Source organism: Chrysochloris asiatica, unplaced genomic scaffold (assembly GCF_000296735.1).
Source record: "Chrysochloris asiatica unplaced genomic scaffold, ChrAsi1.0 scaffold00056, whole genome shotgun sequence".
NCBI classification, from domain to species: Eukaryota; Metazoa; Chordata; class Mammalia; order Afrosoricida; family Chrysochloridae; genus Chrysochloris; species Chrysochloris asiatica.
The window spans coordinates 11,569,656-11,585,692 of NW_006408574.1; the positions used below are offsets into that span (position 1 = coordinate 11,569,656).

The 16,037-nt window shown below is 43.2% G+C and overlaps 1 protein-coding gene across 1 annotated transcript in view; it reads right to left on the minus strand.

The window, feature by feature from the left end:
* Nucleotides 1–15,951, minus strand: part of KIAA2026 (KIAA2026 ortholog) — a 103,760-nt gene extending 87,809 nt beyond the window's left edge. The window contains exon 1 of the mRNA XM_006863758.1: nt 15,380–15,951. Within this exon, the coding sequence (XP_006863820.1) occupies nt 15,380–15,951 (572 nt within the window). The remainder of the gene's footprint in view (nt 1–15,379) is intronic.
* Between the last annotated feature and the right edge of the window lie 86 nt (nt 15,952–16,037).

Below are 16,037 nucleotides of genomic sequence, written 5' to 3' on the forward strand. Positions count from 1 at the left end.
ACTTGAAACGATGGTGGATTATATATATTTGCAATGGTACTATAAAAACACTAACTGTAGTACATTGCCATTGCAGAAAATAAAAGTCAAAAATGGCAAAGGGAAAACTGACTTACATCTCATTACCCAGAGTTACCACTTCTAACATTGCCTTAGAACAGGGATGGGGAACATCTGGCCTGTGGGCCATATAAGGTCAGAGCAACTGCAGGTCCCGCCATCACATTCGTTGTTATTAAGTGCTGCTGAGTTGGTTACAACTCATAGCGACCTGTGCAAGGTTTCCATGGAGCAGTTCATGAGCCTGAACCGCCGACCTTGCAGTTCAAAATGACCTTGTAGTGCAGCACATTAACTAACCACTGACTGTGTGGTTCAAGCTGATCTTGAGGTCCAGTCTTTCCTTTACAGTGCCACACCAGAACTCTAGCCATCACATTGTTATTAAGTGCCATCGAGTCGGTTCCGACCCACATAGCGACCCTGTAATAGGGTTTCCAAGGGGCAGCTGGTGAGCTTCAACCACTGACCTTGTGTTTCAAACTGTCCTCGCAGTCCAGCGCATTAACCGCAACACCACACCAGGAATCCAACCATCACATTGCTGTTAAGTGCTGCTGAGTCGGTTCGGATCCATGTTGTTGTTGTTGTCAGGTGCCATCGTGTCGGAACCGACTCATAGCGACCCCATGCACAGCAGAGGACCCATAGCGACCCTATATAAGGATTCCGAGGAGCAGCTAGTGAGCTTGAACTGCCAACCTTGCAGTTCAAATGGCTTTGCAGTCTGGCGCATTAATCCACAGCGCCACACCAGGACTCCCGCCATCACATTCGGGTGAGTGAATTAGATGTTTGCCCAAATACAGGTGGTTAATTTTTAAGTTGATAATTTTTTATGTCCACAACTAATGTTACTAATTTTGGTTAAAAAAAAGTTCCCCACCTCTGCCTTAGCGCCTTGTTGATTGTTGTTAAATGCTATTGAGTCAGTTCTGACTCACAGCAACCCTATTAGGATTTCCAAGGAGTGGCTGGTGAGTTTTAATCGCCTACCTTGCAGTTCAAACTGACCTTGTATTCTAGTGCTTATCCTACAGTGCCATACCAGATCCTTAGTGATGACTACCTTTCACCCAGTCTCTTACCCACACAGTTTATTCAAAAGTATTAATTTTCCTTAAATAATAAAGTTTTATTATAAACTATACTTACTGTAATACGCCTAAAATATACATAGTTTTTAAAAAAGAAAACATAATACATCCAGGGAGTCGTCACTTAACAATACCACTATTAACACTGTACTGGTTTAAAAGTGTACACATTTAACACCAATTTTGAGGGACAATGAATTGTGAAGAGTCCCAGGTCCCAGGTGGAAGATGATCTAACAAAGACCTTGGTGATGAATAATACTACCACTGGGGCTTATTAGTCTTTTCCAATTATAAAAAAAAAAAAAAGGAAAAGAAACAAGAACCCTGTGTAATTTCACATGAATTTTGAAGTTGCATATTATTCTGCAAGTTCCTTGGGAATGAAAATGGCCATTCCTTGTTCTGGCTAACTCTAGTTTTATGGACAGAACCTAGAGATGATCTGAAAGCTCAGAGACCTGACAGGGAGTTGATCTTTTCTCCAAAGGCCTAGTTTTTCCCCTGTTCGACTGTTTCTTAGGAACAAAACACACAAGGGCACAAAAATAGTGAGCAAACAGACTACAAAGCAAAACATATTAGAATCTATGAGGGTATCTTATATTAAACAGAAATCATTCTCTAATATTTACAAATGAAACCATTTTTTTTTAAGGCCATTTAGTTCACTAGGCATTTCTGGGTAGCACTCATAGGCCACGTCCTCAACTATAAGTTAAAAGGTTGGAGGTTCAAATCCACAATGGTGCCTTGGAAAACAGGGCTGGCAATCTGATTCTGAGAGGTGACAGGTTTGAAGCCTGTGAAGTAGTTCTATTCTGTTCTCATGGGCTCACCGTTGTAAGTCAGAATCCACTCAATGGCAACTAGGAGCAAAAACTAGCTTCCTATGTTCCAAACAAAGCCTTTTATTGATTCTAAAATAAACGCTTTTCAGCTTTGTCAGTTCATCTCAACTACATGTTTCAGTTTTTAAGATACACATGTTTATGATGGAAAGCAAAAGTATTGTTATAAAACCCTAGCAAGCTTCAATTAACAAAAATGTTAAAATGTGAAGTTACTGTTTCTCAACACCACCTCCATTTCAGGCCTATGGACTTCTGAAGGTGGTGTTTCCATCTCTAACTGTTCCCCAGAGAATTCTTCACTCTTCAATTTACACCACATCCAAATGGGAGTTCGGGTAGCTTCGAAAGGCTCAAATCATGCTCCTTTTAAATATTTTTGGGGTTTGTGGAACAAAAAGAAGTCTGAAGGAGCATGATCAGGGCTGGAGGGTCCATGGAGTGGGGTTTCCAATGACACTGTCCTAGGATAGCCCTACCCCCTCAATATTGAGAAGCAGTATTATCAAGATGGAAAAAGTCCCCTGGCACCACTTTTCTAGGCTTTTACTCACCAATGCCATTGCCAGTGTCCTTCAAGAAAATCTATCAAGATGACAGCTTTGGAACCCCAAAACAGATGCCATAACCTTCTCAGCACTAAACTGAATTGGCCCAACTGATCCTCTTGGAAAGCAATGTTGGACCTTTTCAGGAATGATAAATTCCAGAGGAATGATGAAGCATTCATCACCAAAAAGAACATTTCAAGATTAATCTTGGGATAGGAGATGCTGTCTGGGATAGAATATTCATATGCCTGCAAGGAAGAAGTTAATACCACTATAACTCAAATTTATCCACCAACCACCAAAGCCAATGATGATGAAATTAAAGAACTCTATCAAGTCTAGTCCTGGTTTGGCACTGCAGGATAATGCACTGGATTGCAAGGTCAGTTTGAACCGAGAGGTCGGCAGTTCAAAGCCACCAACTGTTCCTTGGAAACCCTATACAGGGTCACTATGGGTCAGAATCGACTTGGCACTAACAACAATTTCTTCGGTCTGAAATAGATCAAACATGCAATCAAGTTGCACTGATAATTGATGGTGATTGGAATGTGAAGGTTGCAAATATAGAGGAAAGGTCAGCTGTTGGAAAATATGGTCTGGGTGACAGAAATTATGCTGGAGATCATGACAGAACTCTGCAAAACCAATGACTTTACTGCAAATATCTTTTTTATAAACAACATAAAAGGGACTATAAACATACACCTCACCAAATGGACTACAGAGGAATCAAACTGACTATAGCTGTGGGAAGAGACAGTAGAAAACCTCCATATCATCAGCCAAAACAAGGCCACAGGCCGACTGTGGAACAGATCATCAACTATGCATATGCAAGTTCAGGCTGAAGCTGAAAACACGAAAACAAGTCCACAAGAGCCAAAATATGACCTTGAACATTGTTGCTATTGTTATTGATAAGTGCTGTTGAGTTGGTTCCGACCTACAGTGACCCTGTATAGGGTTTCTTTGGAGCAACCGGTGAGCTTAAACCACCTTGTGATTCAAGCTGACTTTGCAGTCCAGCGCATTAGCCCATAGTGCCATACCAGGACTCCTAATTTAGAGATGATCTGAAGAAAGATTTGATGCATTAGACATAATGACATAAGACCAGAAGAGCTGTGGGATGATAAATGGAAAAAAATAGAAGTTGCCAAAGACTTCATCTTGCTTGGATCCACAATCAACAAGTATGGAAACAACAGTCAAGAAATTAAGCAATGTATTGCACTATGCAAATCTTCTGCACAAAACCTCTTTAAAGTGTTCAATAGCAAAGATATCAGCTTGAGGACTAATGTGCACATGACCCACGCCATGGTATTTTCAACAGTCTTTAGTGTAGTGGTTACGAATCGGGCTGCTAATCTCATGGTCAGCATTTTGAAACTACCAGCTGTTTGTTCCACAGGAGAAAGATGAGGCTTTCTGTTTCCGTAAAGAATTCCAGCCTCAGAAACACTGTACAGGGTCGCTATGAGTCGGAACCGACTCCACAGCCCATAACAACAAAAACAACAACAAATACATGTGAAAGCTGAACAATAAGGAACACCATAGAAGAACTGATAGTGTTGGAAACTATTGAAAGTACCATGGACTGCCTGAAGAACACACAAATCTGTGTTTGAGGAAGTACAGCCAAAATGACCCTTAGATGCAAGGATGGTGAGACACAGTCTCACAATACTTTGGAAATATTATCAGGAGGGACCAGTCCCTGGCAAAGGTGGAAGGTCAGTGGAATAAGAGGAAAACCCCCAACAAGGAAGCAAAATAGGCTAGGGCGTAACAGGAGTTATAAGAATGGTACAGGACCAGGCAGTGTTTTGTTCTTTTGTGTAAAGGTTTGCTCCCAAGTCAAAACTGACGGGAGGACCCCTCACAACAAGAATAAGCCTAGTGCGTTACAGTGAGAACTTGTCTGCAGCCATCCACTGATAAGAGAGACATGTTTAAACAAGTTTTGTTTGGAATAAGTCTGTGCATGAATGAACTGAAACCCTAGCACAATACTTTTTGACTTGGCGTCACATTGTCACATTTTTGGACTCTGTCAGCAGCACATATGATTAAGCAGTGGACTACTAACCTAAATAAAGGTTTGCAGTTCAAACCCACTCAGAAGTGCCTTTTAAGACAGGCTTGTGTTTTTCTTAAGTTTTAATTGTGAATTATATGTTAGTTTACATGGGTGAACATTATCTTTCCATTTATCCTATCGTACTTTGTTTCACTGCAATGATCACAATCCCCTGCAAGCATCATCAAACACCCAAAGGGTACACCCCACACTCCTGGTCCCCAGGTCACCCGCATACAACCCCTCTCTCCCCCTAAGTCCAGAGTCCCCAGCCTCTCCTTTTGTCCACATCACTGCCTCTGCCTCCATCCCTGGTGTCACTGCCTCTCCGGACATGGTCTCACACTTCACTTTTCTCCCTTGATGGTTCCAGGGATCTCCGCCCCTGGACTGCAAAATGTTACCAAACATTTACACTTACCTTTCTAACACTCTCTGTCAGACCTGATACCAATCATTCCCTATTGAACCACAGGAGTCCTTTCCCCCTCACCTTTTATTAACCCCGTTCAGAAAGGTTGGAAACATCCTCTGGAACTAGGTTCCCTATTGAAAGCGTGTAAACCAGTCACTTCTTGCCTTTGTAGTCCCCCCATTTTGGGTAGCCAAAATCTAAGTTCTCCCTCCCTGTTTACCCTGTGTACCAAGGGGGTGGGAATGATACTCACTGTAGAGATTTGTCTGCTCCTTTGTCATACTGCATCCATAAGGATAGGTCAAGATCATCCACTTATAGTGGGTTACTTCTTCCCCCCACCCCTTCTTTCTTCCTCTAGTCGTGTTCTGATCATCCAGCCATTGATGCCAGGTCAAATGGGTACGATCTGCAAGTGTGGGTGTTCTTGTGCACCCCCCCTATCTTTATATCAGCTGGATGTTTCACACTCTGTTCTAGTCCTCTGGGGCCATGTCTCTGCCCCTGGGTCCAGAAGTCCCCAGGTCTCGTCATACTTCTGGTTAACCAGGTCTCAATCCAAGTTAACAGGAGTTATTGAAGGTGGTCGGACTTAGTTCACACCTTCATTGCTGTTTTCCCCCCACTTCCCCTTATCGGTGACCAACGTGGTCAGCAGCAGGACCACATGCCTGCTAGTGTATTCCATTTGAGTTTCAGTCTTGGAAGGGTGTTTGCCTTGAGGGGACCTGACCACTTGCCTTGATGGCTCTCTGGGGAACAACTTGGTTGTTCTTGTAGTAGTCAATTGGACGGCTGTTTGCTTTTGTTTTTCCTCTGCTGGTCTTTCATTCAAGAACTATCTTCTGTTCTTCTAGCTGCTCCAGACTGGTCTCCTTGCCCTTTCTAGTGGGAATGTCCCACCTCAGAAGATTCTGGATGATGATCAGGATTCCATCTATGGTCTTGTGCAATGCAAAGTCTCTGCAGGGAGCCTCCTTCACTGGGCAAGTTAAAGCCCCATTTTAGTTATTCCAGTTATAGGCTGAAGATGGACTTAAAAGCTTTCTCTGGTGATGTTTCTAGCATTCCTCTCTTTCCCCTTCAAGTGTCTATTTTTGACAATAGTAGCCAAGGGAAACCAAGATTCAAAAGGCAGTCAAGCATCTTAACATCATTTCCCCACTTTTACCCATTTAAACCATGCCTCAATCTTTGTATCCACGAGCCCTGTTGTTCCACGGTTGTGCTTAGATCTGTGCTTAGACCGTTATTTACCTCTGCCCCATTTAGCCCATGTAAACCTGCCTGGCTATTCTCCCATCTGCCTTATTTTTCCTTTCCCCTTCCCCTTCTAGTGTATTGCCAGCCCCGCCCCCCAGCACCAAACTATCCTGTGTCTATTCTATACTCTGTGTTCCACTATTCTGTGCCTATCCCCTACCTTGTGCTCCACCTTCTCCTCCCTCTCTCCCTGACCCAACCCCATACACCCGGTAACCAACAAAAATATAAAAATTTAAAAATGAAAGATAAATTTTTCCCCCTTTCAGTGTGGGTGCTTTTTCTTAATCATTTACAGTAATGGTTCTATGCTGTATTTCTCCTTTTGTGACTGACTGATTTCACTCAGCATAATGTCTTCAAGGTTCATCCATGTTATGCGGTGGATTGCTGCTTCCTTGTTATTCTTCAGGGTAGCATAGTATTCCATTGTGTGTATGTACCACAGTTTGTTTATCCATTCTTACATAGATGGGCACTTAGGCTGTCTTCATCCTTTTGCTATTGTAAATAGTGCTGCTATGAACATTGGTGTGCATATATCTACTCGTGTTATGGCTCGTATTTCTTGTGGACAGATACCAAGTAGAGGAATTGCTGGATCTTAAGGTATCTCTATTGCCAACCTTCTGAGGAAGCGTCATATTGTTTTCCAGAGTGGATGGACCATTTTGTAATCCCACCAGCAATGTAGGAGGGTCCCAGTCTCTCCACATCCTTGCCAACACTTGTTGTCCTCTACTTTTTTGATCATGAGAGTACTGGTCTGTAAATTTCTTTCTTAGTGATGTCCTTCCCTGGTTTTGGTATGAGGGTTATGCTTGCTTCATAAAACATATTAGGAAGTTTCCCATCCTCCTCTATATTCTGGAATAATTTGAGTAGAATTGGTAACAACTCTTCCCTGAATGTCTGTGAGAACTCACCAGTGAAGCCATCTGGACCTGGACTTCTTTGGGTTGGGAGATTTTTATGACCTGATCAATTTCTTCTATTGTTATGGGTTGGCAATTTGCTTTTGAAAGAAGACAGCCTTGAAAATACTATGAGTTCTTCTCTGTACACATGGGGTCACCATGAGTTGTAATTGAACATACAGCAAATAACAAGAGAAATACATCCGAGTACTTTAATCACAATCCTAACCTTCAGTCTTTCCTGGCTAAAGACAGTTGATTCTCACACCAAGTTCTGCCTTTGGTTCCTTTGTCTTTCTACTAGACTCTTTCCTGGGCAATCTTGTTCACACCCATTTCTTCATGCAGATTAATGCCTAACTCTGCACCTCTGTTGATGTTGAGTGCCATCAAGTTGGTTCCGACACAAAGCGACCCTATAGACAGGGTTCCCAAGGAGTGGCTGGTGAGCTTCAATCACTGACCTGCCGGTTCAAACTGACTTTGCAGTCCAGCGCCTCAACCCACAGCGTCACACCAACATCTCTAGCCCTAGTCACTCTGCTGAGCTCCATGTGTTGCATGTGTTGGTTTCAGATACTGCTCAGCTGGACAGCTCCACAGGATGCCTCCTCTGTGTTCCTTCAGTCCTAGGAAGTAGTTCCTCACCTGGCCTCAATCCCTAAAATTCATTTTGTACATCACACTCTTCTACACTCCACATTCAACAATTCACGACTTTATTTCTTCTTTCTGATGAGTTTACCATTTTTGTATACAATTCCACCTTTCTAGTTCTTCTGCATACTAGCTCTTGATGGAATTAACTTTTCATTGATTCTCGCCCTTCATTTTCTCTCCTGACATTTCAGTCTTCATGCCTCCAAATACTAATTAAATCCTGACACTGCAGACATTAAAACCCATGTAGGATCTATACTGCCTAGACTCTAATTCCTTAGCAAGAAGCATTTAAGGTCCTTCATAATTGGCCCTAACCTATCTTTCTAGACTTACCTACATTCTAACCACTGGACAGCAATTAAAACAAAACAAAAATCCACAGCTAGGAAGTTGATTCCGACTCCTAGCTGCCCTACAGAACGAGAACTGCCCCATAGGGGTTCCAAGGCTATAAAACTTTCCAGAAGCAGAGGGCCCCAGCTTTCTTCCATGAAGAAGCTGATGAGTTTAAACCATTGCCCTTTTGGTTAGCAGCCATGTGTAACTGTGTAAATTATTGCCTCCTACTACTCAATACTTACCTGGCTCCACACTTTTACTAGTGTGTTTATCTACTACCTTGAAATATGAAATAATGTTCTGTGTATCCCTGCAACCACAAGATTTTACATATTGCCTACCAGAAGAATGTAATTATTCAATGAACTCTTCGACTCTACCTATTAATATTCTACTCACCTTTCAAAACCTATGACCTCTTGAATAAAAGCAAGAGCTTTCCGTTCACTGCCCAGTAACGATCTGCCCTTTGCACTCTATAACTGTTGTTCTTACTCGTTAAATGCCGCCGAGCCAATTCCAACTTACAGCAACCATGTATCGGGTTTCTGAGGAGCGGTGGGTGGGTATGAACCACTGACCTTGTGGTTCAGACTGACCATGCGGTCCAGTGCTTATCCTACAGCATCACACTAGGACTCCGCACTCTATAGTACAGCTCATTATATGTTGTTATTGTTACATGCTATTGACGTGGTTCCAAACCATAGTGACCCTGTATAGGGTTTCTGAGGAGCAGCTGGTAAGCTTGAACCGCCGATCTTGCGGTTCAAACCGACTTTGCAGTCCAGTACATTAACCCACAGCGCCACACCAGGACTCCACAGCTCATTATAGTTGTTGCCTTTAAAGTACGCTCCCTAAGAGCACGATTATCTTATGAGCTGAAACAAGCTGTACTATTAAAAATCCCAAAGTGATTATGCTCTCCCAGTCTGCAGAGCAAACAAACCAAGGTGCTAGGGAGAATCTCTTCAATGAAAGGCCTCCCTCCTCACATAATCTAGGCCTTTTGTACCATCCAGCCTAACTAAACCCAAATGCTCTGCAAATAATGACACTTATAGGAGTTCTGACAATGGAGCAGGATTGAGAATCGTGACTTTAACAGATATTATCTTTTACCATACCTGTGTGTGTTTCTTCCTACTATCTTTTAAAGTTCTTGTGGGTGAGGATTGTCTTGCTTACCCCATTAGTCTTAGAACAATGCAGGTACCCCATAAAGGTCTTATAACCGAAATCCTTCATCCTTTCATAACTGCATTTAGACATTTTCTGAACCTTCCCTAAATAACACATTTTTAAAAAATGAAAGGTAACTAGAATAACTAGAGCTACCTGGAGTTTTCAGTGCTAACATTCTAGAGTTCTGAAGAAGAGACAAATCCAATTCTACTACGGAAGATGTAAAATTTAAAAATATTTACATAAAAATAGAATTACAGACTCCAGAGGGAATTAGACCACAGGGGAGAAATGAGCATCTTGTTAAAAGTTCATCTTAATTTCCAGGCTTTAATCTTAATTGAGATTAAGCAGGTCAACAAAAATTCAAACTTAGAAGGGGATTAAAATCAGTCTACTTCTAGTAGACGGATTCATTTTTATTTCAGTGACGACTTATACTTGAAATCTCTAAACATGTCTGAGACTTCATGATGATGCTTTTGTACTCTCATCCCCAAAGAAAAGAAATATTCTGCTAACTAAAATACAATCACAAAAGTCAACAGCCTTCAGCTACATTTTAGCCCATTCAGCATTACCAGTCCTATCACATGCACCTTTCTTTAATGGCAACTTTAATTCAGCAATCAAGGATGTGAACACAGATACACTGTATTCAAGCTTATTTGCACCAATTGGTTGTCTTAAAAAGTCAAAATTAAAAACGTAAACTCATCTTCAAGAAAGTCCCTTAAAAAGGTCCCGGGTGATGCCTCTACTTTTAACCACAACTCTTCTAACTCCATGACAATAAACATAAAGCTCTTAAAAATATCATTTCAAAACTAATTTTAGGACAGGCAAAAATTCTTACTAATAAACAAGTTTCTAAAGCTCTATGCATAACTTCCTAACCACTTAACATTTATTCACAGCCTTTCCCACTTGGTGGTGGTGGTTATGTGCCATGGAGTCGGTTCCAAGTCACAGCGACCCTGTACAGGGTTTCCAAGTCTGTAAACGGAGCAGAACCACCTCATCTTTCTCCCACAGAACAGCTAGTAGATTCGAACTGATCTTGAGATTAGCAGCCCGATTCCTAACCACTATGCTACCAAAGTATGTGCTTTTAACCTGTTCCTAATGTGAACTATCTCTCAGAGGTGTCTCAAATTAGTGAGATCGAAAATATAACTTTCTTGAGAACAAAAAATGAACAGAAAAGATAGTATCTGTAGGAGTAGGTGGTCAAAAACTATTATTTTAAATATGAACATTCAAAAAATGACATACTGGGCTTTCAAAATATGGTGGCACTTTAGAGTAAGACAATCAATATGCACATCTGCAGCTCAATAAGGAATTCATTAGCCTAATTAACTAACCAGGTTTTAGAAAACGAAGTCCTAGAATTCTGCCACAATAATCTCAAACACACACACACAAATATGTACATACGTATATAACACACATTATTACGTATTATGGACTCCTGGTGTGGTGCTGTGGGATCCACCAGCTGCTCCTTGGAAACACTATACAGGGTTGCTATGAGTAGGAACTGACTTGATAGCACTAAACAACAACAACATTATGGAATCCTGGTGTTGTGCTGTGGGTTAATATGCTAGACTGCAATGTTGGTTTGAACAACAAGGTTGGCAGTTCAAGCTCATTGGTTCAAGCCCACAAGTTGCTCCTCAGAAACCCTATAGAGGGTTGCTATGGGTCAGAAGCGACTAGATAGCACTTAACAACATTTATGTATTATAAATATAAATTATTAATTCATCATTTATCTATAGTGCTTGCGGATAAGCATGGGATTTCAAACCACAAGATTGGTGGTTCGAGCCCACCAGCCTCTCTGCAGGAAAAAGATGAGGTTTTCTGTTCCCTCAACCTTGGAATCCCTATAAAGGATGGCTATGAGTCAGAACCAACTCAACAGGCACCTAACAGTATAAACATCACAAAACAAAAACCCCAAATAGAATTTTAAAAAGGTTAAGATAAAAAAAAGAGAGATCTTTTGAAGTTCTAGCATTTTCTTCCCCAACCCTACTGCCTCATCCACAACCCTCCTCGGGTGGATGGAGACACCCCTCTGGACACCACACTGTTGGTGGTAAGTGCTCTCAAGTCAGTTCCAACTCATAGCAACCCGATATAGGGTTCCTGAAGAGTGCCCGGTAGGTTTGAACTGCTGACCTTTTGGTTAGCAGTCCAGTGCTTACATTAAAGCACCATACCAGGGCTCCAAAATACAAAGCATTATCTACTTAACTTCTAGCATTTTCTTCCCTGACCCAATTGACCACACACACACTTTCTGAGATAGACACAGTTTGTTCTAAGTGCTGTAGAGGTGCTTTTAACTCATGGTGACTCTGTATAGGGTTCCCAAGGAGCGGCTAGTGGGTTTGAACTGCCAATCTTGCGGTTAGGAGTCCAGTGCTTACTTACCACACTGCAGTTATACAAAATTACTTTAGTTCCCAGATACACTCCACTATTTCATGCCTTGCATCTGCTGTAATTCAGCATTCTGAATGCTCCTCATCCCCTCAAAAAAAAAATCCAATCACAATCTCTGTAAGATTCCTTCAAGAGTCAGTTCAAGTATAAACACCTTAATACCTGTGAACTAGTCTCCTGTCCTTTCCTCTTCTCACTCACCAGCCCAACCTTTCTCCACTCCCTTTCAGGTCTGGGTCAACTGCCTCTGTTTATGCCTTCATTACAGAACCATTACATAGCTTCTTGTCTACGTATCCATTTCCCCCCTCAACTATAAACCACTAAGGACGGCACTCTCATCTGCTGTTATCAGGACTAGAGCGTCTAACTCTAGCAAACATGCACGTACTGGCACCATCAAACACCCTCACAACAGACGAAGAAACTGAAAACTCATGTTGTATGTGTCCAAGGTACTAATGCCATTGGGCTGCTCTCTATTTACAGCATGGCATCCTCTGAATCCACTGTACTTCGTTTCTTTGTCACCAGAAGACTTAGAGAGTATATGGAACAGCAGTAAGGTTCTACTCCAGGGATTTAAAAACAAGAAGTTAATTTGTTGTTGTTGTTAAGTGCTGTTGAGTTGGTTCTGACTCATAGCGACCCTGTATAGGGTTTCCGAGGAGCAGCTGGTGGGTTTGAACAACTGACCTTGTGGTTTGCAATCCAGTGTTAATCTGACAGCACCACACCAGAAGTCCAAACAGTTAATTTGCTGTCATTATTAAGTGCAATGGAGTCATTAATGCCTTGAAAATGTGTAACAGAAGACAGAAAGCTTAAATGATCGTATTTAAGTGGTCCATTCATTGGTCTTTATTACTAAAACACCACATACACCTTAAGATATTTATACAGTATCTAAACTATCTGATGGCAATCACATTCATGTGCACAATTGATAGAATATTGTTCTAGAGCATCTACCTACATACCCCAGTTGCATAGTTTTAACTTAAGATTTTCTCAAAGTTGTGCCCACTCAAAGTACTTTTGTGGTGATAATTCAGAGTTTAGGGGTGGTATACAAGAGGAAATGATATACTAGTGTCCACAAACTTGGTAAACCTATTATTTGCAGAGTGTTTACATATGATCAAATATCAGAAAAATGAAGAACTCAAAACACTGAACTATCAGACCATCCTATTACTTTTTGCTACTAAAATGCAAGCGTTTAACTGTTCTTGGCCATTCTAAGAATGTAAGAAATACAATGTTTATAAACTATACAACAGTAAAAGTTTAATTTCTAAGTATGGGAGCTACGAGAGCACATGTGAGATGCAGTATCCTGAGCACTGGCCACTGTCCCTGATGATTCTAAGCATTTGGAAATGTATCCTTATGCAAAAGAGAAAATAATCTCCGAGCTCCTTACAGGGTGCTTTTGAATGCCTTCTAGAACCCTTTCAAATTTATATGCTCCTTAGCAATTTCAGGCAGCCTTTCTCTTGCCTACTCTGAATCCCTGTTTCCACATCTGTAAAAGGAAGCTTGGACTAGGTCCACGCTATGGTTAATTTCAGGTCAAAGCCAAGTGACTTCAAATTGGAGTATATTTAACTACTCAAAATTAATGACACATGTGAATGGGTCGTTTGTCGGTGGTCACCAGGGAGTGCTTAGGAAAACTCTACCACACAGGTGTACCATCACTAAAAAAGGTAACTTACGAAGCCCATTTGTAATTTTTTCATTACCAAATAATTATACTTTATGAAAGGATTCAAGAAAAGCCTCCTCATTGTAAAGTTTCCCTAAGGAGCCAAGCGCTATGCCAACTGCTGTTTGCAGTGAGAGGAGTCAGACTGTCTTGCAAACAACAGATGGGAAGCCAATAGCAAATTTATTTTCTATGTTACAATTGTAAATCAGTGACCAAACATTGTCAGCACGACTTGTCAAGAGTTAGTCTGCACAAGATAGGAGGCGCAGTTTCAAGCACAAAATCGTTATTCATTTTATTCCAATTAATACTGCAATGGCTAGCATTTATACTGGGCTATTAGGCACTGGTAAGGAATGTAGTTGTTAATTTATCTAAATCAAATATATTTTCTTCTATAATTTTACTCTAGAATTTCAGTTCACATGGATATCTTCTATCTTAGAAGTCTTATTATATTTTTTATCAGGTCATTTGGTCTGGCCAGTAATTTTTTTTTTTAAATTATTTTGTTATGTTATTCTTGTCTAAAGGAGCTCTGGTAGCGTAGTGGTTACGAATCGGGCGGCGAACCTTAAGGTCAGAGGTTCGAAACTACCAGCCGCTCCGCGGGAGAAAGATGAGGCTTTCTACTCCCGTAAAGATTTACACCCTCGGAAACCCTATACAGGGTCGCTATGGGTCGGAACCGACTCAACGGCACTTAACAACAACAACAACAATTAGGAGCTCTGGTAACGTAGTGGTTCCGAATCGGGCTGCCACAGTCAGCAGTTCAAACCTACCAGCTGTTCCGCGGGAGAAAGACGAGGCTTTCTGCTCCCGTAAAGATTTACAGCCTCAGAAACCCTGTACAGGGTCGCTATGAGTCGGAACCGACTCCACGGCACATAACAACAATTATGGCGCCAACACTGATTTTACATTGACTCATTTCATCCTCTCAGCAACCCCATGGAGTGGATACGATTATTATATCCATTTCACAGATGACGAAAAGAGGCAAAAATAAAAAAAAGGCTATGTGACTTGGTCTAGTTCGCTCAGCGAGTAATAAATAGTCAAACTATGATTCGCATCCAACTACCAACAACCTTCGCTTCTTCTTTCTACTCCTGAAGAATTCCCACTGGAACAATTAGTTCCGTTTAACCAACTATATCATGATTATAAAATCAATACATGTTTTCTTAGTAGCTTCCCGTCTCCGATTCTTTCCCTTTGCCAGAGGGAAAAAAAAAAAAAAGCAGGGACTCTGGATACACGGAAGGCGCATCCCCAAAGCCCGGACCACCGGCCTTGCCCTAGATTTCTATTAGAACCAACGCGTCCTGGAAATCGAGTGTTGCTCCGTTCCCTAGTCTTGCAAAATCTCGGTGTCTCCAGCTAAAAGCCGTGAGAAAAGGGATCAGGAGCGCGTCTGAGGCATCGTTAACCACTTCAAATACTCCGTAAGACCCGGATGGCCTCCACGGGTCGTAAAAAAGATACCGATTCTTTCAGGGTTTGAAACAGCAACTGATCCAAGAGTCCAAATGGTTTTCCTAATGCTAGTTCCTCCTTTAAAACACACACAACAACAACAACAATTCCGGCCAAATCGCTTTCTAAGGTGCAAGTCCACCTGCCACCTCCCCGAAATCTATGCTGGGCCTGCCCGGGGCCCCGCCGCCCCGCCGCCCCGCCAGCGCCGCCCCCGGCCGACACGTGTGAGGGTGTGTTTGGGTCCATCTGTCAGTCCGCCACCCCCAGCCCGGCCCGGGCCCGCTCACCGCGAGAGCAGCGCCAGCTTCTGCTCCAACATCATCTCCAGCTTCTGGCCCTGCTTGGAGATCCAGTGGTCCACGCCGTGCAGGCGGTAACACGTCTCCAGCATGGCCCTGAAGTCCGCCACGAACTCGGTGATGCCCGCGTACTGGCCGCGGGAGAACTTCTCCTCCATCTGCAGCAGGCACGGGCCCGGCCCCGGCGACGAGACAGCGCGGCCGGCCCGGGCCCCGGCTCCGACCCCGGCGGCCTCCTCGTCGGCGCCCGCCGGCTGCAGGAAGGGGGCGGTGAGGCCGCGGTGCTTCTCCTGCAGGAACTCGCCCAGGATCCGGTAGCCCTGCTGCAGCTCGTAGGGCAGCTCCTGGCCCGGGCCGCTACCGACCCCGGTCGGCGTGGCCTCCGCCGCCTCCTCTCGGCCGGCGGCGTCCTCACGCGAGGTGGCGGCGGCAGAGGCACTCTTCCCTCGGGCCGGCCTGGCGGCCACCGCCTCCCCATCCTCCTCATCCTCGGCCGCCGGTGGCGGCCGCTCCTCCTCCCCGGCCGGCTCCATGTCCCCCGGCGTCGCCGGCGCGCTCATGCCTGCCACAGGCCCGGATAGGGCGCTGTGCGGCGGCCGCTCAAGGCGCGGGGGCCGCGTGAGCGCGGGCCGTCTCCTCACGGCCC